Genomic DNA, 27855 nt, shown 5'->3' with positions numbered 1-27855 from the left:
CAGCGTTTTGTATTTCCGCTAACGATATGGTTTAAAATAAAAAAATATACAATGATGTAAGGTTTTAACAATAATCCTGGGGTGTTTCTTCTTGCTGCAAGTACACATCTGCGTACGGGGCAGCGGTAATATGCGTGTGGTGCATGTTAGGGTTGACCCCACCACCCAGAACTCCATTATTGCCGTTTTGCTGTCCTCCTGTCTCCTGGCGCATGATATTACGACGCCATTTGGCGCGAGCGTTTTGGAACCAGACCTATAATAACAACAAAAATTCTTTATTATTCAACTTTTCGTTTACGGGCATAAAGAATAAAGTTCTCTGTGTAAAATAGAGCCGGATTCCCAGACCAGTATTTTCCACTAAATTTCTTCTTCCAGGATTTTTATTTGAGAGTAGCCATCAAGTCGAAAACACTCGTCCAGGTTTCTGGTTATATTTCGCACTTAAAACCTAATTCTTCATCCACCCGGACATAACTAAAGACAATTTTAAAAATCGTGTTGTGGTCCCGTGGCTAGTATTGCAGATTCACGGATCAGAGATCCGAGGTTCGAACCCCACTCTACCCCAACTTCATTCCCATTTTCTAATAGTTAGATATTAACAACTCGTTGATAATACCCCAAAAATGAATGTTTTGGGTGAATCATAAGAATGGAATGATTTATTTTAAAAAATATTACATACAAAATAAAAAATGAAAAAAGTGCTAGATTTCACCCTCTGGACAGTTTTTCAAGATTTTTATTGAGTCTTTATTCAATAAAATAAACACATTATTACAATATTAATACATTAGAAAGAAAACAAAGTATTAAAATATGTTTTGTCCCGATAAACTATTCAATAATAGTTTGTCATCGGGTGCTCAAAAATTAGTTTTAATTAATAATCAAATAAAAAGAGTACAGATATAATACTGTATTCGTATAAAATAATAAACATGAAATAAAATAAAATAATGAACAGATAAAAATAATTTAAAGAAATACATACATAACCTAAGACATTCAAATGAGTTGGGGAGGAATTTCGTATATGCAGATAATACTCTATTGATCCAAAGAGGATTTTAATAAATTTATGTAGGTACTGGTTAGATAATAGCTCATTAACAATAAATACAAATAAGACTAAATATATCAATAAAACAATAAAACAAACGCCCCATAAAACTTAACCTACTAATTAAAGATCAGCAAATTAAACAAAACGAAAATCTTAAGTTCTTGGGTTTGGAAGTAGATGACAAATTTTTATTATAAAAAACTGGGTTTTATTATTGGGGTAATGAGAAGAACAGAAGTATTTTATAAAAGGACACAATTAATGATATCATGTATTATAATGCTTTTATACTTCCACACTTTGTATGTGGATTAATAATATGGTCGCAGTTTAGTAAACAAATGAAATAATTAGTTAAAAGAACAATGAATAAAGCATTTGAAGTAACATTTAATTTGAATAAATATACTAGAACTAAAGATTTATGTAAAATAACAAAAAAACAAGGTTAATTAATTTACACAGAATAGGTAAAGATGATATTAAAGATGAAATATAATAAAATAAAGACGAATATTAAATTGAATTTTAACGACAATATACATACAAGAAATACAAGAGCGGCAAACAATTTAAGTTACGAGCAACCTAGGTCTAACAGAAAATGAATCAGTTTTGTGCATACAGTAATAACAATTCACATTCTAATGACAAAACATATACGCACTTAAAAACACCCGAAAAAAACTGTTCTTAATTATGTGACAAGCGACATGTGATGTTATTTTATTGACTTTTTATTAAACTATTAACATTACATATTTTATCCCCTCATACCAGCACTTTTGCTGATTAGAATTATTTCGTATAAATAAAATATATAACGTAATGTAATGTGTAATTTAATATGTGAAGTAAAAAGATGTATTTTGTTATAAATATATCAATAATAATAATTACAAGAGAAATAAATACGTTTTTTGAAGAAGATATAGAAGTCTAGGCCTGTAAGCGTCTGGACTTCTATATTCTCTTCTCAAAAAAAAAATCTCCATCTTAGATAGACGAATCCAATCAGAAAATGGTTTTGTTATTTGTGTCATAAAAATAAAAACACGATGCGATGAATTGTAAAAAATATAAAAAAATAAAGGTATCTCACTGAAATTATTGTAGTGTATGACCTTAAATCCTTACCCTTGACTTTGTGCCTTGCTTGGGAGGCGGTCGCAAGCAAGGTTTTGCGACCCTCTGGGGGTCACGACCCACAGGACTATTCTTAACTAACATAAAAGTTAAAAACGGTAATTATTATTTTTTTTACCTGCAAAACCCGCTTAGATAAACCTGTCTTCTGTGCCAGTTGCTTCAAATCCTTTGCATCTGGGTTTTGGTTGATGGCGAAATAGGACTTCATGGTCCTGAGTTGGTGGTGCTTGAAACTGGTTCTCATCCTCTTAGTCCGCTGGGAGTGCCTTCCTGAGGCACTACATGGAGAAGCCACTGATGAGTCATAAGACAAGGACTCCATAGAAGAGTTGAGATCAGTGGGATGTAGAATTTCTGAGAAAAAAATTTAAACATTCTAGAAAAAATAAAAATGTGTATTCAGCTAAATTCGTAACTCATAAAGATGTATTTGTGTTTTTATTTTGTCTTATTATTTGTATATTTGAATGTAAACCTTTATCTGTATGTTTATTGTCATTGTAGTTGGTTGGAAGAAAACGCTGTATTTATATAATAACGAGCTGAACCCGGTAATGCTTTGCTATTGCTAGATTTAAGTATATACTCAAATATAGATTAAATAAACAATAAAAAAATATGGAATCAGGTGAAAGTTTAGTTTTTAAGTTAAATTAACGTTTAACTTACTTTTACGTAACCATATTAACATGTCCGGTGTTCTTTAGTAAAACCATCGACCTATTAATACACATAGACGCACCCGGAACCCTCTAAAATTATGACCAACATGAGCCCAAACATGCCCTCATGCCCAAACATCCCCTCATGCCCAAACACGCAGTCCTGCCCTACGCGTATTAAGTCGTTCTTTGACTGCCAGCCGGGTTTTGACGTAAGATTGATATTTCATTTGAAACTAAACCAAAAGAAAGGAAAGCATCTGATTGGGATCCATAAAAAACTAATGTTATGTGTAAACATAAAAAAAAAAAACTATAATAAAAATAACATTTACTCATTTTTTTAGTACTTATATGCATTCTTCTCGTATGCAGCCTCGGTGAATGATCAATACGCTCCTAACTTTTTTTTCTAGACATCAAATGAAAGATTTTAAGAGTTATAAATATACCTATGGCAAAAGCCATTATTTTGATAAAAACCGCATGTAAATCGGTCCAGTGTTATTCAGTCTATCAAGGAAACACATACAAAAATTTACTTATATATATTTAGATAGAAGGTACATAATTTAAATTTTCTAATTTATTATTTTCCATATACTCGTGTATTAAAAAAATTTATTTCCTTTCAAATATTAATTTAAAAAATGGAAAAAGTAAAGAAAAAAACTATCATAGTAGATAAAAATGTTTTAATTTTTAATGTTTTTTAGTGGTTGGTTGGAAGTAATTGCCATTTGGCAATAAGCCCGCCAATTTACAAATAACATTATGTACAAAAAGTTAAATAAATAAATAATTTCTAAAAACAACTGAACGAAAAATGTATTTACTGTCCTAGTACGCAATGTTTGTTAGAAGGGAGCTCGGCGGGCATGACGTGTGACGTGTGACGTCCAAGGCGTAGGTATGTAGTAGGCCTTGGTGACGTCGAAATGTGTGATGCCAAATGCGAGCTGTTTAAGTGTTTATGTTTAAACCCAAAAATTATAAATAAAAGCTTACTTTTTATACATTGATAGTCATTTCATCAGATTCGTATAAAATCGCTTTAAATATTTACCATATTTTTAATGTTATTCCCGATTTCTGAAAATACCATATTGCAGGTTCAAAATACGGTGACGCAGCTACATATTTACTGTTGATACGAGGGCCAATTTGTGGCTTAGAATATCCTTCGTGGCACTATTATTATTTTCTATTGGGAGCGCCTTTGTTACCAGAAGAGCGTTAGATACTGCGATATGTCACGTTCCTGTTTATCCGTGATACAAAATAAAGGGCTCTGAATTACCAACAGAAGGCATCTTGAGATATTACACAAATCCAAAACACACGTATAATTTTTCACTAAAATAATCAATGATCAATCATTTTTTAGTGACTTCATTAAATTGATATTTTTTTAGTTTAATCAGTGGGTATTCAACACAAATAAAGGTCCAATTGTTCCGTTTGGTCCATAATCTGTTCATAATTATTTTATTATCCTTTCCCTCACTAAGCACCGAAAAAGTACACATGATCCGAACGGGGGGACCAAACGACCCCAGCGCCTACTTGTATATGGGATCAAGAGAATAAAACGTTGGAAGTGTTTATGACAGTGCAATAATTTGTTCATGTTTTCGCGTACACATACTCATTTACTCGTTCGTGTATTTTAGTCATTTTCGTTAGTTTGCCGAATGCTTATTGACCCTTACTATAATATAAAAAAAAACATTATTTTAAAATTTAAAAACAAAAACAGGGAAATGTTTTTTTTCTATTAATTTCACGATTGCAAAAAATTACGGCAAATAGCTTTAATAATACTTAAGTTATCGAATTAAAATCGGTCTATGGGGGATTCGGATCCCCCCTTTGGTCCGGCTATGTTAATTCAAAATTAAACGCGCATACTTGGACATCATAATGGCAGTTCCCAATACAAGTTTTGCGTTTGTATAAATTTGTTATTTTCGGCTGTGAATTTTCTAGCATTAATTTGGAGACTCGTGATAAATTCAAATGTTACAATTTTGAATTGTTTGTTTGATTTATTTATTTGCACCAGAACAGGCTAGAAGCCCAATGTTCAGTACTGAATTACAGTGCAGAACACCCAAGCTTTAAAAAACGTCATTTTAAAAATTTGTATTTTTGTGATCTCACCTGTAATCGAAACCATAGCCCTCCGTGCGTGAGGCAAGCGTCTTAGCCATTAAATCTCGAGAGCCACTAACATTTTTATTATTCTTATTGTTAAGAGAATGAATAATTTATTTATACATTCTTGCACACAGTGATTTGTAATTATTTCCTATGTGGTATTAAATTCTGTCCATTTTCAACTGTACAATGTTAAAAAATAATTTCAACTATAAAACTGAAAAACGATTTCCCTGAAAGGGTTACCGGGCAATGTAATCCAGTTGGGACTAAAGGGGTAGTTAAAACATGGCATGATGAGTGCCTTGTATAAGTTACAATGCTTCCACCCTCTGTGCAAACAATTCATTGTGGATTTTGCAATTGTAGGCATTTTACCTATTGTGTCTCCTGTTTTCAAATGATTTCAATAAATTCAGTATTATTTGTTATCAAGGTACTTAGTTGCGAAACAATCCATCGATGTGAGTACTACTTGAACTACAATGAATAGAGTAGCGAAACACAACACACGACTCATTTGCAAAATGAGTGTGTTATCAGCCAAACAGATTATTATTTTATTTTTTTATCCTATCCACTCACAGTTTTCTTTTATTTATTTTTTGAACATTTTTTTATGTGAATGCGAATGAACATCTTAGTGAAGCTCAATCACAAATATCCTGCTGCGCCAGCACATATTTGAATGTCACCAGTGTTAATATGGAAAATATTCCAAAACTGTTATTTTTATTAATTAATTAATTATTTATCATGCTATTTATTGCATTTAGTCGGCGGTTGGCAAGCCAAATGTAAGGAAAACATAGTAATGATTTTTCTTTTTTCTCTCTTCATTTAGCAAGATATAATTTAATTTTCACTTTTTTGTATAAAATACTCCTTACTATTTTGCAAATGCAATCTATTATATTATTTTTTATAGTAAACGCCGATTTTTCGCCAGTGAACTGTATTTATTTACGAGGAAACAAAAAAACAAACCGACACGAGCGTTGACTTTGAGATTACACACGCGTTGACTTATGACTGCGATAACTTAAGCATGTTCATTACTGTTCATTGTGATTGCTCAAATGCTTAGCATGTTTTTAAGCTCGTCGATAGTTATTTGTGATTTAGCTACCGGTCGTCCCGGTGTCATGTAAGGCTTTGTCGCGATCAATATTTGTGTACTTTCGAGGAGTCCCGTGTGCAAAAACTACAAGGATTACAGACTATCTAAAACTATGACTGGATAGCCCGTTTTGTTGACTATTGTCGAAGTAGTTAAAGCCGAGCGGAAAAAGGGTTGCGAGGTGACGTCACAGCGCTGCTGTGCGTGGGGATCTAAATTGGGGCGAGTGGGCACGACAACTTTGTTTCAACTTTCTAAAGCGTAATTTTCTTTCTTTAATTTCAAATTTCTTTCTGACAAAGTTAACAAAAGAATCTACCAATAACAAGAGTAACATATGTAATTTTGCATTCACGAAATAAAGATCCGGCGGAACTCTCAGAGGTCGGATCAGGAATGGAACGATAAGGTCTATCTGCGGAGTTAACGACATAGTGCGGTGAGGAAGTAGCAGAAACCGTTTCTGGACGGACCACGTGGACCGCATGAAAGATACGAGAATTTAGAAAATTGACATGATCACCAGGAAGGCCGCCAAAAAGATGAAGCAGCTAGACGATCGCATCCCAACACATCCCACCTTCACAAACTGGTCATGCGACCTAGACCACGACGAAGGAGTTTAGAATCTGTGATGGTCGCATTTCTTCAACTGTGCATGTTTAAAAATTTCAGAATACGATCTATTCTAGATTACGCTGATGTTTCCATGACTGATTTAAGCTGTGAGCAACTCGATAAACTTGAACGACTTCAGAATATATGCATAGGGTATATTTTTGGTATTAGGAAATATAACCACATTTCCGATTATCGTAGGCAACTGAAATGGTTCAAAATTAGACAGCGGAAAGACTATTACTCCCCCTTACTTTTGTTCAATGTACTTCATAGTCCCAACGCTCCTATATACCTCCGTGAAATTTTTTAACGCTTATCGATTCATGGTTTACCTCTTCGTTCTTATTCTCAAAGCACTCTCCTAATACTCATCAACAATTTCTCTTTTTTCTCTAACTCATATAGTGTCCATGCGGCTCGACTGTGGAATCATCTCCCATCCTCCATCAAAGATGTTACTACAGTATCTCTGTTTAAATCACGTATAAAGAATCTTCTCTTTTCTCTTCCTTAATCTCTCCCCTTTTCCTGTTTCCTCTTTTTTCATTTTTCCCATTAAGTAATGGTATTGATTTTAGATAATATATACACATATACATTTATTTATATTTTTATCTATCTTTAGCTTTTTTATTTATATTTTCTACTAAATATGTTTTATGACTTGAATTACAAAAATAAAAATGTTCATTTTATTGTTTCTTCTTCTTGAGATGCCTTGTCAGGTCCTTCCAACATTGGCGATCACTACAGCGAAAGCATTTCGGTCCGGCGCTACTCCGCAGCCAGGACAACTGCTTATTGGATGTATTCGCCATAGTGATTTCTGGGAAAATATGACCAGAGTGGTTTCCCGTTGCCTTCTCTAGTTTATTGTTCAGTTGGAATACATTTCCATTTGGCAAAAAGCCCGCCAGTGTACAATATACATTATAAGTTAAATAAATAAAAACAAAAACAATATTTTTGGGAATACTTTACATGCTGTGGCAATTGTGAAGCTGACGGTGTATTTCAGTATTAACATATGGGAGTAGTTCGAGTCCTGACGAAGAGATGGACACGTCTCAAAACCGGCAGACGTAAAAAGTTGGTAAGTGGTAAGTGGTTATATACTTATATTATAGTATTATAGATTCAAATATAAATAATGTGTAAAACTAGCAGCTATTAAAATTTTAACATTTTAGTAAATTAAAATATTCTTCAAATGAAGGAATCTTGCTTCGTAGAATCTTAAAATAATTTGTATTAAATATAAAATATAAATTATTAAACTAAAAAATAATTTATTTAGATACGAGTAGGTACAATTATAATATCGGAAATACGACACTCCACTTTTCTCCAAGGAAATCTCCTTTGATGTTATAATAAGCGTCACAAGAGAAAATCTAGGAAAAGGAATTTGTATAAAGCAGAGATTTTATTGATAATCTGATCTTTTTATGATGAAGATTAAATGCATTTTTTCTTGAAGTACATCTTCTATTTATATAAAAGGCAATGTTTGTATGTGTGTCGTCGATAGACTGAATAACTACCGGACCGATTTACGTGCGGTTTTCAGCGAAATTTAGATCTTTTCCACGAGCATAGTTATAGCTTTTAAAACCTTTAATTTATTAAGTAAAAAAATGTAAGTGGCCTTAATGTTTTTTTTATCCATCACCAGGGTTGCATTCGACGAGAATGCATAAAATAAAAAAATGAGAAGATGTTATTTTTTAGATCATAAAAAAGTTTGTTTATGAATGTTTACAAACAACATTCGTTTTTTATGGATCCCAATCATTTAATTTCTGTAAATTTCTAACCATTTTTTCTTCTTTATGATTTTTACTGAATTATTTAAATAATATATATCAGTGCACCCCTGTTGGTGAGAAGAGCGGAGTTTGGCATTTGCATAAAGAATTCTATTTTTAAAAATTAATTATTTACAATTTTGGAATTCAAACATATACAAGTACTTAGGCACCTGTTAAAATTCTGTATTTGAAAACGAATTATTTTATGTTTTGGACTTACCGATGAAAAGTTACAACATCATCTTTTCTACGATTATCCAAACGGTTTTCATTAAAGATTTTTTTATTAAAAATTTGTAAGTGTACTTAATAATGTAAAACTTAAGAGGAAACGCGGTCTGACCTTTCTTCATGCAAACGTATTCCAATATTTTCTTTCTGGATTATGGCACTAGAGCAGTGTTTTTTTTACACACTATAGATATTTACCATTGGCGTGTCGCTTTTGTTTTGTTTTTTTATAAAAATAGTTTACTATGAAAGCTAGAACCATCCAATTCCGTAAAAAACATAGTTTTATCTGTTGTCTTCGGGCGCACGGTATACAAATATAACTATTTTTGAAAAACGCTAAACGTACCGATACAGAAAATTTTATTCTGATACTCTATCAAGAAAAATTACAATCGGTTAAGTTTTGAGGGGCGGAAAACAAGACAGCGAAATGTCGATTTTGTCAATTTTTCGCATAGTATCGGAAGACACCTGCAAGATCGTGGCAGGAAATCAATGTTTGAATACCTATTTATCAAAATTCTCTGTCCTCACAATTTATGTAAACCGAAATACAAAAATGATAATGTATACGTAAATATCTTATTTGAACAAAATACAATAATTGATATCAAACTATTGATTGTGTTCATTTAATCTATTTATGAGTAATTACTCAAAATTATAGGAAAGCATTGCCGGGTTCAGCTAGTAATTTATAAAGCTAGAAGGTCGTACTTCTATGTTTTGAAAACCAAGCTTGAATTCATATTTTATTATTTATTCATTTCATTTCATTTCATATTTTATTACTTATATCGATAAATAATATCACGTTTGTTTCATTTGGAGGGATCTTCATCATTCCTTTTCCACACGGTGCATACTAATGGTGCATTGGTATACCTATCGCATCGTATGTTGGTCATTTTTGGTTTCACGAAGATAAGATGATCAGTCTACAGGGACTGTGAAATATTCTATAGTCCTTAAAATATAGCTTGATTAGAATAACATTTAACAGAAAAAGTGACGACATAACTTTGTAGTAACGTCAAACGAGTTATTTATGTTGACACGAAAAAATCATTCGTATCTGGCGTGTTAATTTATTTTTTTAATACACATAAATTAACAATTATATATAAAATCAGCTTTAAAACTAAAATAAACCTAATTATTAACAATGTTCTTACAAGGTTACATCATTTTGAAAAACCGTTAGAGATGAGACAAATTGATCATGAAAAAAGTATAAATGTCTTATTTTTTGGTGAATAATTGTGTTAAACACACTATAATAATCTTGTTTTTGCGTTTTTTATATCAATTTTCGGAAACAGAGTTTCATGATTGCATGAAATAACAGATAAAATCGATTTGATCAGTGATCAGTAATTTCCCATCACCAATGAAATTAGTTTGACAGCTGTCATTGATTAGAATCAAGGTATATTTTAAGGACTATAGTGTAAATACACATTTTAAAATAAACATTTCATACCAACATGTAGGTAGACGCGTTGACCACTACACAAGATCTTCGAATACAATAGATTGATAAACCCGCTATTTGACAAAAAAAAAATTTTAAAGTGTTTTTGAAAATCGAATTGAGGTACTTTTAAATAAGTATTTGAGGCACTCACTTTGTGATTTAATCACAAAATTAAAATTAATGCGTCTACCGATTTCAGAACAGGACTGTTCCTTTGTCAAGGTGTAAAAATAAATCAAACGGTATATTTGAAATCTTACGAAAATTTTGTTTTTAATTACAAGTAAAATACGTAACATGAAAAAAGTAAGTGATTTTATAGAACGTAAATAAATAGTCGGTCGGCCTCGTGGTGTAATGGTCAGCGCGTTAACCTGCCATGCAAGAGGTCTCGGGTTTGATTCTCGACATGGTTTATATGAAATATTTATTGAAAGGGGTGTTTTCACACTAAAATATTTCATAATCCTTGGACTAGTACCTGAAGCGTAAGACTGATCATCTTACCTTCATGAAACAAAAAATGATCAAGATACGCTGCGATTGGTGTACCAATGCAGTGCCCTATGCATCATTGGGTGAGGAAAGGGAATGATGATGATGATGAAATAAATAGTTCTGTGGCTTGGATCTAGAAGGGCTAATATCAGATCATTTTATAGAGGGTTGATTTCAATTTAAAAAACTGGTATGTTTAACTATTCTATCAACACACATATTTGTTGTGATGTTTTTTGTAATATTTGCTATTTAAAACGTCAAGCAGTACATTATAACGCCATAAAACGACTAAATAATTAGGTACTAATACTCTCCTGTAATATTTCGATTTATGACATTGAATACGAGTTAATTGATTCAATGTGCATTTTTTTAAAGTATGCATAATTTTTATAAAATGATTTTTTTTAAATGAAGCAGAAGTAACGCTTAATTTATCAATAATTGTCAATACAGTACGATTAATCTATGAATGCTCACCTGGCCTAGGGATATACTGACTCCAAAATAGAATAACTAAATGTCGATACTAGTAAATCGACCTTTTAAATGATAATATTGGAAAGCTTGGGTGTATTAAGGTACGAAAAATTTTACGTGTGAGACGCATTAAAATGATTTTTTCGAAACGAAATGAAACAGGGATTTAAATAATATGTATAATATGTATGAAATAAATCGAATAAGTGTTGCAACAAAAATATTCACATCACTATCAAACTTCAAGTATCGAATGAATGAACCTACCGATTGTATTGTTCGACATCCTCATGGCCTGAACTTGTAGTGAATCTGGTGAAATTACTTGCGATTTCCTTTTCCTTGGTCGTCCTTTCTGCACTGGACCGACAGAGAAGTATTGGTTTGGCGAACCACTCGATCTACAAATCACGATATAAAGTAATTTAGCTACCTTTAATTATTATGATTTCTAGACATTTGTTTTTATTTTACTGGTTATTATTTGTATTCATTTGGCAACAGTATAAGTTTCCAACGTTCATTTCAATTTTAACCCTTTGAAGTATATTTAATTTACACTTTTTGTTGAAGCTCTGAATTATTTTTTGCATAAAGCATACAATTGGAAATAGATTTACAAAAAAACACACAAAATATTCATTTGCCAACGTATTTATTTCAAATAAAAAGGTTTTTCTTTCTACTATTGTGATTGTTTGAAAATTGGCTTCGTATGATATTTCTAAAAACACAGTCCTGGATGCATACCAGGTTTCGTGGACATATTTCGCAAAATCACACCATTTATTTTCTTCCTCCTTTTTTATTTCGGTCAGTGCACACCGCACAGTCTTTGGAGCCGCTTTTTTCTATCTTTACCAAGAAGTGTGGTTTGCTATTTAAGCGTTCTTCCATGTCCAGAGTACAAGGTCTTCCTATTTTTTCCGCCATTTTTCAAAATTAATGACAGTTGTACAAATTTAATTTATTTAGTTCCGTAATTTCAAATAGAAATCTGTTTTATCTGCTATTTTTTCTTTGTTTGTAAATAAGCTTTATTTGTTTATCAACAGATGGTAGTAAAATTATCGTTTTTTATGAAAGAATGAGAAAGTTACTGCGTTTTTTACATGACAGTTAGCTCGGGCGGGTGACACCCGCCATGGGACTTCTAGCGTATTTTTGTTTCGGGCGGGTGGCTCCCGCCAAAGGACCTCAAAGGGTTAATGGTTATACCCACTGAATAGGGAATAGGATTTTATATATATGTGGTTATATCTGCCATACGCGCATACAAGATATACATATTATGTAGGATTTTATGTATATTGATGAACGGGAGCTCCTACCCAGTAGGAGGTTGGTAGAAGAAAACGATGTTGAGGGTTGGAGAGTATTTATTACATGATGAATAAATATGTAACAGAGAAAGTAACTTCGTAGATGTTTTCCGCTGAATAACTAAGCATTGAATTGGACCACATGATAGAACAGACTGACTGTGTTATCTGGCTGTTCAAAACTAAACTATTTATTTATTACCTAGTGTTCACTTTACTCCCCAGTGGGAATTTGGTTTCGTGAACTACTTCCTTGGCTGTCAGCGATTTTATCGATATGGCCAATATCCGCGCATGTCAGTAACGATTTGCCATCAGTAATTTTGATGTTTTAGTAAACAATTGTTCACACACAGGAAATGTATGATTTCGTTTCTGCAGTGCCCTTATTCAGCTGACTACTTGTTGTTAACGCTTTCCCCGCCGTTCTTCTTAGAAAGCTGTCTGTGAAAATCAAGAATCTATAAACCTAAACTAAACTGACAAATATATTATAACAGAGACGGAGAACATTTCAAAGAAGGAAATCTAGGCATTTATAGGGCTTGTTACCTATCGGTTTAAGTATTCCTTTATTTAAAATGTTCTTCATCTCTGTTTTAATACGTTTCTCTAAATAGGGGGTAAAATCCTGTCACCATCTACAAACATTTGGACAAATTCAAAATATTGTTATCTAAACTTACCTTGTATTTAATCACAGTTATGAAATGTATATTAGAAATAATAGACTAATGAACAGTTAGAAAGACAAAAGCGTTGAATTTAACAGAATTCTCTTAAGAAATATTTATTCATAAAATTAAGTTTACCTGTACATATTTATGAATAGTTATCGCATCACTGCCTTCAAAGGCTGCTTTTCGACAAAGTCATAAAATAAGTTAAGCATGAGGCAATGTATAACACATTTTTTAACCATTTGACATAAATAAAAAAGCAGTAAAAAAATATTTTAGTTATAAAATAGATAATCTATTCATAATGTTTTTTAAAGATTTTTTAGCAATAACATACCTACTATCTTGAGATTCATAAGCAAAAGCGCAGTGTCGTTATGACACAAACTGGTTTAATGCTTAGGAATAAGTGATTTTTAATAATTTGCATAAAATTGATAAGTACCAAATATCACAAAATATGACTTTTGAAATGGCTGCCTTTTTGCTCATGAGGGCAGTTCAGTTTTTATCGTCCCACTATACTCTATCAACTGCAACTAACAGTTTGCAAATAAATATATACTTATATGTTTAGTAGAAAATATGTTTAGTCAACAAGGAAGTTCAGTGCTACGGGAAATATGATATAAAAAATGTATTCTTACACGTGGTAAAAACTAGAGCATTTAATTGTACGGCTAAGTTTCTTATAAAATAAATAAAAATGAACTATATCACGAGTTTTTAAGAATCAACAAAGGCAGATTGTTATGATAGATTTCCGGTTTCTGGGAAGCCGACTCACCTATCATCAGGAACCTCCGTCTAGAACTTGTGACGTCATAGGCGGAGTAATTTAAAATTTACAAAACTTTAAAAATTATAGCGCTAATAATATAATGTTATCTACGACACACCTTTTTTTGCTTAGTTAAGATAAAGTCTTTTAATAAATAAAAAAACCACTGAACTTTCTCATTAAGGTAGTTAACTTTTAAAAGACTGCGGTAAATAATCTCTTTGCGGGCGGTGATGTAACACCGTGTTACCACAAGCAAAATGCGGAATATTCTAAAGTTCAAATATTGAAAAAAAAACATGGGGACATACAGTTTAATAATGAATTTTCCATAATTTATAAAAATTTATGGCAACCAAAAAACATAAATTCGCCGTTCATAATTCACGTGTGCGTCCCCCATTACTGTCAACAACCAACTGAATTTGTTTCACACAACACCGGCTACAGAACAGCGTCTCTGTTTATTGTGTTTTGTGTTCAATCTTCGTGCTCTCTCGAATACAAATGTATTGTTGTATTTACAGTCATAATTTTTTGGGTAGCAAGGTTAAATATTTTTTGTATTAAAATTCAGCATAGTTAAACGAGTTTTACTTTACAAAAATGAAATCCGCTTTCTTTACTTAATTAAAATTTTAAATAGTTCCTTCTCATTAATATTTTTAATAGGCTTATGTGATAAAAGTGGCTATTTCAAAGCAATTATTTACTCAAATAAATCACAATTCAAGCAAAACATTATAGCTTGTACATAATTTTTTTATGACATTTGCGAATTACCGAGACGGTATGCGTAACTTTTGCCTGTATTTATCTACCGAGGTATTACAGAGCCGGCTCTTTTGACATCTCGATACGTACATTCAGGTAAATAGTAAAACATATAGAAAAAATATAATAATGAAATTTATATTTTGTCGTTGCAATGTTTTTACGGTTAGATGCTACCCTATTAACATATAATCATCTATCTCGGATCATCATTCGGATTCAAAACTAACAGTTATGTCAGAATTTAATTCGACTACAAAATTTACTTATTTCTTTCTTATATTTTAAATATACCATTAAAACCAACCACCTCAGAATGATTAAAAAATAAAATAAATTGTAATTAAAGCAAAAATTGCTAGGGGGAACAAAGTTTTTGTCACATTTAATGAGTAGATGAGTACTGTGAGGTACTAGACCCGTCGGTATCTACCTCAAAACTTAAAGGGGGGGGGGGGGGGGGGGCAGTAGTGCATCTTTGTAGTCGCTCGGGAGAATTATCTTTAACTATGACGTCATAATAAAGGTATGTCACTTTAGTGTGTAGATTTTTGTACCGTGGCGTACGCGTTCTTTTGGTACATATCGATGTACCTACCCAAAACTTAATGATCGGTAATGTATCTTCGTAATCGCTAGAGAAAATGAATTTTTAATTATACTGTCATAGTGAAGAACTTACTTAACTTCCCATTGTAATCGCGGCTCTGATCTCCAGGCATTTTATACTAGAACTTAAACAGAAACCAATACGCCGCAAATTGTCACTTCGTCAGTCAGTTCGTCAGAAATAAAGTTTCATTATACACAATTATTTTTGTTGTCTTGGAAAAATATTAAAAAAGCCCCCTTTTAATACTCGTTGCATAAAGAGTTTAAAATTACCTGAACATGGCTGCAATTTCCTCTTCGCAGTACGCCTCGCTGAAGATTAGTTCGTAATGGGGCCTGCAGTATATAGCCTCATCTCTCATGCCGAATGTGTCTCCTTTGGATAGGGGAACTCCACACGAGGAGCACGTGAAGCAGCTGAGGTGGAACACCAGGTCCCTGGCCCTCATCACCAGCTCGTTGGCGGATATACCTGCCTGGCACCGCGCACACCGTTTCACGCAGAACATTCTGCGAAAAGAACACCCATATTATCACATTACTACACTCTCATTTAGTCCTTTGTTTACCAAAATTTCTTCCCGTATTTTCAACCCATAGATACAATTACTGAAAATTTGAGTTTATTCGTTGATACGGAATATATTGTAACATTAATTAAACCAGATAAAATGAAAAAAATTGTATGCTGAGCAAATATAATCCCAATATACTGAATGATATCAATTTGTACTCGTATGTTGCCAATAACTACACCTGCAGTGCGATTCTGAACGCTCTCTCGGGGATTACATATCAGCAATGATTTCTCTACCCTTTAGAGAGCGTCCAGAATCGCAATGCAGAGCAGGCACATGTATTATTTTACACACCCAGAAGCCATACAAACGCAAGTCATAACTAACCCACAAATAGGCCATTCGCTTACTGAATACTTCTGCACATGATATGGTCATATTTTTCTGTACATATCGCGATTTAGCAGTTATTTTTGTTCTATTCGTTAACTTTTCATTCGTAATGTTATTTTTTCCGGTTATTCTCAATGTACATTACGAAATGTGTTAAATAACTCGTAAAGTAATACTGACCACAATTACTGAATAAATATATATCTATGTTTAACGAATATAATTTGGGTGCATTCTAGTATAAAATCATGCGGAGCAGGGCGCCTAAAAAAGTGTAGAGGCAATGGCACAATTTTACGAGTACGGTTAAACCCAAGAGAGTGGTATTATTAATTTTAAAAGCCTCATATATCCCTTATTCTCAGAATTATTCCAATTTCTAATAAATACAAGAGTATTATTCAAATAAAGATGTTTTGATTTGGAAACGTTAAAAATAATTTAAACCCAAATACGTTTTATGTACTCGTAAATTAATAATCTCGATTTAAAAAAAATAATTATTTACTAGAATATAATACAAAGATTCGTATTATATTCCAATTAGTTATGGAACTATAAATGCATCATAAAATGCAATAAAAACAACATAGAAACCAAACTCGTATTTTTACACATTTTGAAATGTATTGGAACAGAGAGAAAAACATTTTTGAGGAGGCACAATAAACGTCTTAGCATTTACAGGGCTGTCATTGGCCGGTTTAAGTTGGCACTTTACACACTGCTTTACATTTACCATTCTGTCTTCGTTTAAACATCCTCATTTCTCAACTCTTCCATCTGTTGACATCTGGGGAAAAAAAGATCTGAAACATTTATTGATATGGGTGGGATTCATCTGGCTGAATTATTTGGCATGGCCTGAAAATACTTCTTAATTTGAAGGGTACAGGATGCAAAGGATGAATGTCAAAAAAGTTTTTAATTTTTCTAACCTTTTTTAAAAAATATTTCTTTTATAAGCTTTCACTTGTATGTGATTTTGGATTCTAACCTTTTGGGCATTCATGAACCTGCATAATCTAAATAGTCTATACTATTTTATGACATCTTAAATATTTTTAATTATCGCTTGATTTCTAGTATTCAACTGACATCCATCCTTTGTCACCTGAATGTATTTTTTTCTTGTTTAATACCTTGGAAAGTAAAGCCTTTACGACAAATTTTATTGAACATATATGTAGATGATGTAAACTGCCGTCTGCCATTATTGGTTTAAAACCAAAATTGACATCTATCCCTTATATCATGTAGCCTTTATTCGTATATAACATTTTAGATCAGTTTCGTTTAATAAATAACGTTTGCACATTTTCAAAATATTGTTGATTTATTATATCATTTTAAATTATCCTATTAAGGGCTATATTTTGAGATTTGGATGCTATTTTCAAAACGCCTACGCCGCGCCGGGCCGTCGAGATATTTTACGGAGGTGAAACGGATATGTTTTCGCTTGAAATTATGATTATTTTTGTTTATTGGTTTCTAATTTAACACACGATTACGTTTATTGTGACAAAATTAAACGAAAATTTCACCGTAACGACATATTATACTCGTATTTCCAGTGTTTTTTGAGCGTACTCAAATTATATTACAACAGTATCTTATTTCTTATAAATTATATAACCAGTGATAAAATAAAACTAGGGATAATTTAGAGTTTAATAAATACAAAAAATGCGTTAACATAAGTTTAAAGAGGCAGACTAAGATTGTATTGTATTTGTATTGTAATAATAAACATAGTGAACACCATTCGATCGTTTGTAATTTTAACTTCCAAACTATTCTCCTAAGTAAATCTGAGAGATCTCACAAAGTGGTATATTTTTATTTTTAATTTATAGAATATGATTTTTGATGACTGAGTTTGGTGGTTGCATTTTGAAAGAGGTGCGTGAGAAACTCGATAAAACAATTTTGGCTTTTTAAACTTAACTCGAATCGCAGCATTCGTGGAATGACTTATCTTGGATTCTCACACTCCAATTTTATTGCGTCATACGAGGGTTGCTACTTAAGTTTTGAGATAGACAAGTAAAAACAAATATTTATAATCGAAAATGGCTTTACTCTTTTTCAAAACATTCTTAATTACAGCAAACATAACTTAACTCGTTTAAATATGACCACAGTTCACAATATTTTCACTCATAAACAAACTAACATAAAGTAATATCAATTATATTAATTGTATAACCTCAAATATTTGACATAACAGCGTGCCTAATCGGACGCATGTGTATTCCACCATTCCGGTGATGAAAGAGAGAGACAGCGCTTTACAATACAATTAAGGACGCATGTGTAATCGCTTTACAAAATGATGTATGTGTTCTATCACTGGCACGTTTAACATTGTACTGAACAACGAAAGAACATAGGGTGGATTAATTTATATATATTTTTTTATTATTTCATTAAAAAAGTAAAAACACGAAACAGTACACCATGTACATAATAATGTGTTCACCCACCCTAATTTTACCGGGTTGAGTGAATTGGCGCTATACGTGTGAAACGAAAATTTTAGAATAATAATGTATTAGATTGATTGATTAAAAAAATAATTTAATTTAACTACAATCATTTACATTGTTTATTTCATGTAAATGTTTATTTTATTGTCTACATGTAATTAATAAAAATTGTGAACCTAATGTCTTATTTAAAATAAATATTTCTGTTTCTGTTGATGAATAAATATTATAAAGCGCACCTAATCTATTATCTATTTTCATTTTATTTGCTTTATGTATTAATTGATATGAATGAAATACGTTTTATAATAACACTTTAACAAAATTATAAGTAAAAAGACATATTGTGAAGCGTATATCTAATAAACTCGGATATCCGCTCGTTTTGAGAATTAACACTTTATACGTATTTACCTTTACAATATTGTTTACTGTTTGTTTTAAAAAAAACTAAAGAACATCATTCACACCGAGCAGTCTTTCACAGCTGGCGTTTCTCCCAGCACTGGGATTGGAAAAAATCAGAATTTTGGAAATTAAAACAAAACTTATCAATCATTTTGTGAAATAAAATCAACACACAATTTATTCCTTTACGTTTTTAATTTAAAAAGTCACATTTTATGAAAGCGGTCAATGAAATTGACATTCTGTTCTCACATACATTATACAAAGGTGACGTATTTAAAGACATATGCATGTATACATATGTTTAACCATGAAACACTCAATAAATAAAAAAAAAGAATTGTGAATGTCATAAAGTGTGTAAAATGGCCACTCAAAACAACTCAATGATAGATACGAGTAGGTCATAAGCTCGGTAAATGGCTATTATTCCTTTCTCTAAACTGTTTTCTATCTCTGTTGTAAATAACTCCCTAGCGATTAAATATGTCATTTATAAAACACTTTATTTTAAGACAACTTGAATTTATTTCAAAGCACTACTAGTTTCGGAAGACATAGTTTCTTTCATCTACAGGTGGTGTATTCATATTAACATAATATCATAATCCGCAACTCATAATAACATAATACCAGATATAATATCACCCGTAGATGGAAGGAACTGTGCCTTCCAAAACTCGTAGTGCTTTGAAATAAACTCAAGTGGTCTAAAAACAAAGTTCTGTATTAATTATATATTTAATTATTTCATTCAACAAAGTTTATGTTGATTCAATAAATAATATAACTATTTTTAATATTTTCTACGATAACTTTGGGTATCATTTTAAATTAAATTTGGAGAAATAAAACTTATACTTTGTTTTTTGATATGCTCACTTTATTTTTACCAACTAGTTTCGGTAACCAACTGTTACCTTCTTCAGGGTATTTTTATAACTAATTAAATTAAATTTGGAGAAATAAAGAAAATAAATATCCTTATCGACACCCACTAATTTGTTCACTGTTTCTTTTATGTATGTTTAGTTATAAAAATACCCTGAAGAAGGTAACAGTTGGTTACCGAAACTAGCTGATAAAAATAAAGTGAGTGTATCAAAAAACAAAGTATAAGTTTTATTTCTCCAAATTTAATAATATAACTACCAAGGGGTTAAAATCCAGTTCTTGTCTGCAAACATTTAGATAAACTCAAAATATTGTTGATCGTATCAACTAGTACAAATGAAAACTTATTTTTTTTTGGGTGTTGCCTGGTTTGTGTAAAATAATACATAGTTGAAAAATATAATATTTAGTTAAAATTCACCCGCATCAATAAAAGTTTCGATGAATCGATGAAACATGGATGTTCAAACATATGCAGAATGGAGAATGGTACACAGCGTGTAAAGTGACCACATAAACCAGCCAACGACAGGTCACAAGCCCTTTAAATGCGTTGACTTCCATATTACATTTTCTTAATGTTCTCCATCTTTGTTGTTAATGAATACTTTAGAGAAGGTAATAGATCGTCAGCGGCTGGTTTCAGTTTAAATGATCACGTTACGGACAACGGTGTAACATTTAGCATTTTGCCTATGTTTGAACATTCGTTTATCTTCAACTCTTCCATCTGTTGATTTATGTGAAGTAAAAGAGCTGTTGAATTTAAAAAAGTCATTTGTTAACATTTGAACGCACTCAAAATATTGTATATGTAATTATTAGGCTCAATCGCGAATCAGCGGGCAATATTTTTTATCAACAGTAAAAATACAATTTTTGACTTAGATTAGGTACTTTATAGTACCACTGCTTTAGGATGGCTGAGTCATAAAAAAACGCAGTGAAAGAAATAAAAAGAAGAAAAAAATCGCACATAGTAAAATATTAAAATACATAAATATGTGTGTAAAACGCTCATCTACAAGAAAATTTTAAATATTTATATGTATTTCTAGGTCGCAAGTATCGCATTCAAAAACCTTTTTTCTTTCAGTGATATATTTAGATAGGTACGCGTTTTAACGCTTAATTGACAAGAGGTCAAAGTCATGTTATTAAGCTGCAGTAGATAAGAATTGGCAAAAAATCATTATAATATTGTTTACGTAAACATGCACGTGCAAAAATGTTTATATGAAAATAATTATATATCAACTTAAAATAAATAAAAATCCAACATATATTCAAACTCAAAATACTCGTAAATAATCATGTGAAACATTTGAAAAAAAATCAGCATAAATACATCGCACTCCGGGAATAATAGTGACTCAACGCAAATAAATATTTTTTAGAAGAGAGCAGTTACACACGTGCCCGCGCTATCACTAAACTAACATTACTATAATTCCCACAACTTAATGTTCAACCATATAATTTTTAATTTTTTTCTGAAATAACAATGGCAAATTGATCATTGTGCCACTTTTATTTCTTAAATTTGAGTTTAAAAAAAAATGCTCCAAAAAACATTTAATGTTGGCATTTTTGCTGTTAAGGCCACACAAATATTTTAAAGAATTATGTTTTAATGATGCATACACAAAAAATATACCCAGGAACATTTCTGCCTACTTAAATAATAAATGTCTATTTCGGATTTGTGTCACTATTATTCCTCGAGTCCGATATATTTTGTAATGTTATGTTTATTTAATTGCAAACAATATGCATTTTACAAAATAGTATTACAAATGAAATATTTACGTATACTTGTATATTATTTTATACTTTCCAATCCAATGTAGGTACCCATCACTTTCTTAATGAAGATAATATGTTTAAATAATTTCGAAGCAGGGTGTCTCAAAAATATTCTTCATATAAATAGATTAATAAAATCAAATAGTATAGAAGATTTGTATTGCTCGTTTACCCTGTTACTAAGCCATGCGTATTTTATTTGATTTATTTTAACGCGGTAATATTTTTTTTACTTTATCTTTTACAACTTTTTCAATGAAAAAACAAGTTAGATAAAATCGTACAATTAATTCACAGCACCCTTATTTCGTTATAATGGGAAGCTTACAGAGTAACAACGTTCAATTGTGCATGTTTTTTATGAAAATTTGAAGTATCAGTATCGGAAAATTGTAATTTACGATGTCTAAAACACATTAAAAAAACCAATTTTTCGTACATGAGATTCAAATTAATTTTATAGACAAATGAAGATAACTTTGTTTATTCCCTAACCCAATACGAGCCCAGGGAGAGAAAATAAAAATCTACATCGAATATTATGTCCATACTTTATTATTATTATGTATGGAACTATGTCTAACGATTTAGTATCTCAAATAAAAATAATGGAGAATATCCAATTTGGTAGCTTAAAAATATATTTCGTTGAGGAAAATATTTCAAAAGGAAACTCAAAAGATGTCATTATTAATCAGATTCCTAATAACGCTGAAAAAAATCTTTGGCAGAATTCCATCGTATTTTGTTAGGTAATACATAGAAATCGAAATACGTGAAAGGGTTCCGAACAATGCTATAACATTTTTGTAATACATATGCAATTTAAACGTACATAAATGTATTTCAGTATAGACGGAGAGCTGGTGTGTAAATTCGGTTTTGTTTTTTTTTTTTTTTTTACAACAAAAAATATCTTAAAAAACTTAAAGCATGAGAAATAATTCGGTCGTCAGTTGGCAGAAGTGACCATCTGTTATTTTCAAAAATGTTCAGGAGAGCTGAAATACGTCTCAATTTCAAGACTTTAATCCACAAACTAAAATATTTTAGTGTTGTTTTTCAATAATAAATTACCATTCCAAATGACGCTGATTCTTTTATTTTTTGCTGCGTGTATTTACTGAAATATTAATTAAAACTTTTGAAAACTAAAACATAGACAACAATACAGATGGTCCCTTCTGACTACCGAATTGTCTGTTTCTATGAAACAATTTTGAAAAATACAAATAACATGTCAATAAATACACCATATTCACTGCTGTTTCTAAACATTTTCGGTATGGAATGATAAAAGTGATAGTCACTTTTGCAATAATTGTACTAAAAACGTTTTGTTAACGAGTGTGTCGAAATAATAAGATTTGTGACCTTTTTATCGACATGAGTCGAATGAATCTGTTCGGTTAGCTGGATCAAAAATTGCATTTACCTGTAGTAATCATCTTTACAGTAGATGTTCCTGTCTCTAGCGAAGCATGTTAGCTCCGTGTCGAGTGACAGGCGACACTCACAGCACCGTAAACATGGAGCATGCCATTGACGGTCGGCTGCTAACAGGTAGTACCTGAAAAAACCACAACGAAAAAATAAAACCATACCTCAAATCTGGAATATGCCATTTCTAACAAAATATATATTAGGTACAGTCACTGACAAAAAATAGACACGTTTTTTGCCTTACAAACCGTATCTCATCTTTAGCAAATAATATTGCGTTGCGAAATATAATATGTAATACAATGTGTTTGTGTAATCCAGCGTATTTCGATCATCTGTAACGTGAAGGCAAGGTGATCAGCTTTACATTTTAGATCCCAGTCTGGGAACCAAAATCCTCAAGAACAAACGCGCCAACCACTGCACAACTGGCGGACTTATCTTCCACTCGATTTCCTTATTTAGGATTTTGTCATAGTGAGTTTTATCACTCGATTTATTTAAATGTGATTTCGATTTCTAGTACAATTTCTCTTCAAAGTATAGTGTTAATTTTTTAAATATTTTTTTCTTGTTAATCTTTGTTTTTAATTTTGTATAAAATCGTAAGATTCAATATGTCCATGTACTTGTAATTTTCTCAAACTGAATGGTTTAGGTAGGTAGTAGTTGCCTTAAGGCAATATGCCCACGCATTTTAAAATTTATATGTATATAAAGTGTTAAATAAATAATAAATAAATAAATTTCAATTTAGTTCGATTTTTCAGCTGTTTTAAGTTTAAGTAGGCATGCCGATTTTAAACTTTGGTTTGTTTTTTTTTATTTATTTACAATTTTAAAAAACCCGTTAAAGTTACATTAGAAATTTAATATTGTCTAGTCATTTTATGTCTCGTCTAGTCTAGTTAGTTCAGTCATCATGTGCTTTTTCAGATTGATTTTAAATTTGTCTCCAGTAAAAGTTTTCAAGTAGTAAGGTAAGTCGTTGTAGTGTTTAAGTCCATTATGTAGTATTTTTGACTGTCCTGTGTTTGTCTTTGCTTTTTCAATATGATAGTGTTGTTGTTGTCTGGTGTTATATTTTTGTATGTCAGCATTTTTGACTAATATTATGTCGTCGTCTTGTATGTTTCCCAGTGTTATTTTGTGCACAATTTTTAAGGTCTCAATTTTAGTCAAGTAGTTTGAGTCAAACTGATGTGTTTTTTTGTACAGTTCAGTCGTAGAGGTCAGGTAGGGTAGGTTGTATGTTAGTTTAAGAATTTTATTTTGTTGTCTTTGTATTCTTTCATCTGTCACGTCAAGTTTTTTCTGCAGCTTAAATTAATGTAATTTTTTTGCTTAAAAATGTATATTTACCGTTTAGTAAAATAACTTTACTACTAATGTGAACACAATTTGAAGTACAGTTAATGTACTCGTATATAATATGGACTTTGTAAAAATCAAATTATTTTCTTTGGACCGTAGGGTAGACCGGAGTATGAAGAACATCGAGGCGTATTGCACCTCCTCAACATACCCAGAACCCGTCACTGCATACCACGTTAATACATTTAAACGTGCATTAGAGAGCGGGAACCGAGGCGCGATCACCACCCACCATTCATTTCACAAGTGATGTTCAAAGCAAAAGCCAAAGCGAATTGTTTGATTTTCAAGCAAAAAGTTTTTAAAAATGCCTTGGTCTTTGGTCTCCGCGTTTAATAAACCTTGCAAAAGAATTTAAATATTTGTATTTGCGACGCTTTCTCAATATTTATTTTGGTTTTAGTTTTTAAATTCACTAGTGCAAAGCGGATTAAGAATTATTCAACTAAGTATTTAAAAAAAAGGGGTTGGGGTAAATTGAACCATCCGGTATAATTGATATTTTTTGTGCAAGCAATGTAATAAGGTTTATGAAATGTGTATTTATTTTAGAGTAATCAGAAAAATTTGGAAACAATCGTACAATGCAAAACACCTTTCTTCCTTATAAGACAGAATTTACAAAGCGAATTTAGTATTATCTTTCGCATAAATAGCGCAACATAATTTTTTAATGATTTCTTAGTAATAAGCCTTCAGTTGCTGACTCGCAGCCTACCGCTTTCTCCGTAATTTGATGGTGGTAAGCTAAAGAGATAGCAATATAAAAGGACAAAGTCAAACAGTTCGAAAGCTGTCCGAAGCGCCGAATTTTCTGGCAATCATTTAATTGCCGAAAATTAGGCGATTTCAACGATATCCGACTGTTTCCTGCTATTTAAAAATAAGTGCACTCGCAAAATACATCATCACCAAACCCTTATCCACACTCGAGGGGGCTTAATGGTTGAATGCGATAACTCGATACGAAAAGGTAAGGTGACGCTTACGCTTCAGGTACTAGTTCAAGGACTACTACTACTACTTCTACCAGCACGCCATTTCCCCGTAGGGATAGGCCGAGAGAATGGACCGCCACATACGTCTATCCTGGCATACATTTCTAGCTTCTTTCACATTCATACATCTTGTCATACATGCCCTTCGGTTCTGTCTGCTTTTGACATGACCAGACTTTAAATTTTCATATTCATATTAAACGAATGGACGATAAAAGCATGGTAAAACAGATACACGGCGAAAATAAATGTATGGTAACGTAGGACGTGGACGACCTAGAAAGAAGTCGCATGATCAGATAAACTAAATAACAAATCTCAAGCGTGATCTTGTCCAAAGCAGACGCAACCGAAGGGCAGATATTACAAAATGTATGAATGCGGAAGAAGCTAGGAATGTATGTTAGGAAAGACGTGTGTGGCGGTCCATCGTCTCTGCTTATCCCTATGGAAAAATGGCGTGATAGTTAGTAGTAGTAATACTAATAACTGTATTCTTAAACAGCCTATATTTAAACTATTTGGCTTAAATAGTGACTTTAAGTAGAGTTTTTTTTAAATTTTAGCTTCCTAAAATTAAAAGGTATTTCTTGTACTCGTATTTTCCGTTGTTAAGAACGCAACAAGAATTGAGCAAGTTTCATTAAAGTTCCGCTGACATAATCTATCATCTTATTAAAATATTTATTTTAGAGTTTATTTAAGGATGGATATTTTCGGATCAATTCTTGATTCAAGTTCACGGATGTCATTAAAAACAACTAGACAATTGCAACATTGTTGACAAAAGTTTCATATTTTTCTGTTTTAACCGATCAAACTTTTTATGTGCGGTTTGTATGCATATTGTATGAATACTATTTAAAAACTTTGAATATACACTTGTTACGCTTCGTTACTTATTTGTGAAAAAAATATAAACGAATCAACACGTTTATGTTTTTTAGAGATTAAAATAATAACTATAAATACACATATTTTAAAAAAGGGAATAAGGAAGTTAGTGCCGCGGACCACAGATTAAAGTTCCGAGGCAAGAACCCTGCTCTGCCACAACTTAATTCCCATTTTTCACTATCGAGTTATTTACAACAGCGGCCTTAAAATGCATTTTAAAATGCAAATGCATGCATAAATCTATAGAAGACAAATATTTATTTATTTCTGTTTTAAATCTTGTAATTGTTTGCTCATATATATAGATATTTTTTATGTGTGTTCTAATAATAACATTTTATAAATATAGTTTATAAATTATCAAGCGTTGAGTTTAAATTGTGTTTTTTTTTCCTCATAAATGTTTGTTTCTTTTTATTAAAAAATCAAGATAAGAATTGACCAATTTAATTTATCACTTTCCACGTTTATTAGCATCCACCATTTCGTCTCTTTGAACATCCATATTTCTTGAATTATTCAATATGTTGATTTTTTATCGCGTTTATAATAAAATAATATTTAAAATATATCCGCCATTTAACCATGTATAGCTTTATTTTATTTTCGTATTTTTCACATTACATATCATGGTTAATAAAGATTTATTATCATAATAAGTTAACATGGTATATAAGCCCACCCAGTAAATAAATAAATAACTCATAAAAATAATTAGTTAAATCCATTTAAACTGTAAAATTTAAGTAAATATGTTTTGTTTATGTTCAAAAATGACAAAAAAATACCAGTCTTATTTTAATACTCAGTTTTAGTAAAATCATTACACTTATTTTAAAATTTTAAAGTCTATTTCTAAGACAAGATGTTTAGTAATATATTAAAACCTATCGTGAATTTGCCCTCCACATCCTGCACAGCCTTCTGGGGGTGCGGGAGACTGTTCTGGAACCGCTTCTCTGTCTTTAAGCATATCGGGAGCCACGCTGAACTTAGGTTCAATAATCACTGATCCATCACCGTCTTACGAATTACACAAAAATAACATTTCAAAATTTCTGGCAAAAAGCTGGATTCACGTTAGTTAATATTAAAATAAATTTACGTAAATAATTTCAATTGTGTTGAATTGTGTCACTCGAAAGTAATGAAGCGTGTGTTAAGTGATCGCACTGA

General features: G+C 31.5%; 1 protein-coding gene across 1 annotated transcript; it reads right to left on the bottom strand.

Moving 5' to 3' along the window:
* Nucleotides 1–21: 21 nt before the first annotated feature.
* LOC148280365 (LIM/homeobox protein Lhx9-like) lies at nt 22–27652 on the bottom strand. Its single transcript, XM_088228503.1, has 7 exons — nt 27567–27652; nt 23403–23537; nt 15730–15966; nt 14908–14922; nt 11555–11688; nt 2337–2575; nt 22–256 (listed from the first exon to the last, which is right to left on the bottom strand). The coding sequence occupies exons 1-7, from the start codon at nt 27650–27652 to the stop codon at nt 65–67; spliced, it is 1038 nt and encodes a 345-aa protein (XP_088084629.1). The 3' UTR covers nt 22–64.
* Between the last annotated feature and the right edge of the window lie 203 nt (nt 27653–27855).

This window comes from Micrasema longulum, unplaced genomic scaffold (assembly GCF_059751315.1).
Source record: "Micrasema longulum isolate JH-2025_06_02 unplaced genomic scaffold, ASM5975131v1 h1tg000588l, whole genome shotgun sequence".
NCBI lineage: Eukaryota > Metazoa > Arthropoda > Insecta > Trichoptera > Brachycentridae > Micrasema > Micrasema longulum.
The sequence above is the reverse complement of the archived record's forward strand: the minus strand, read 5'-3'. Positions and strand labels throughout refer to the sequence as shown.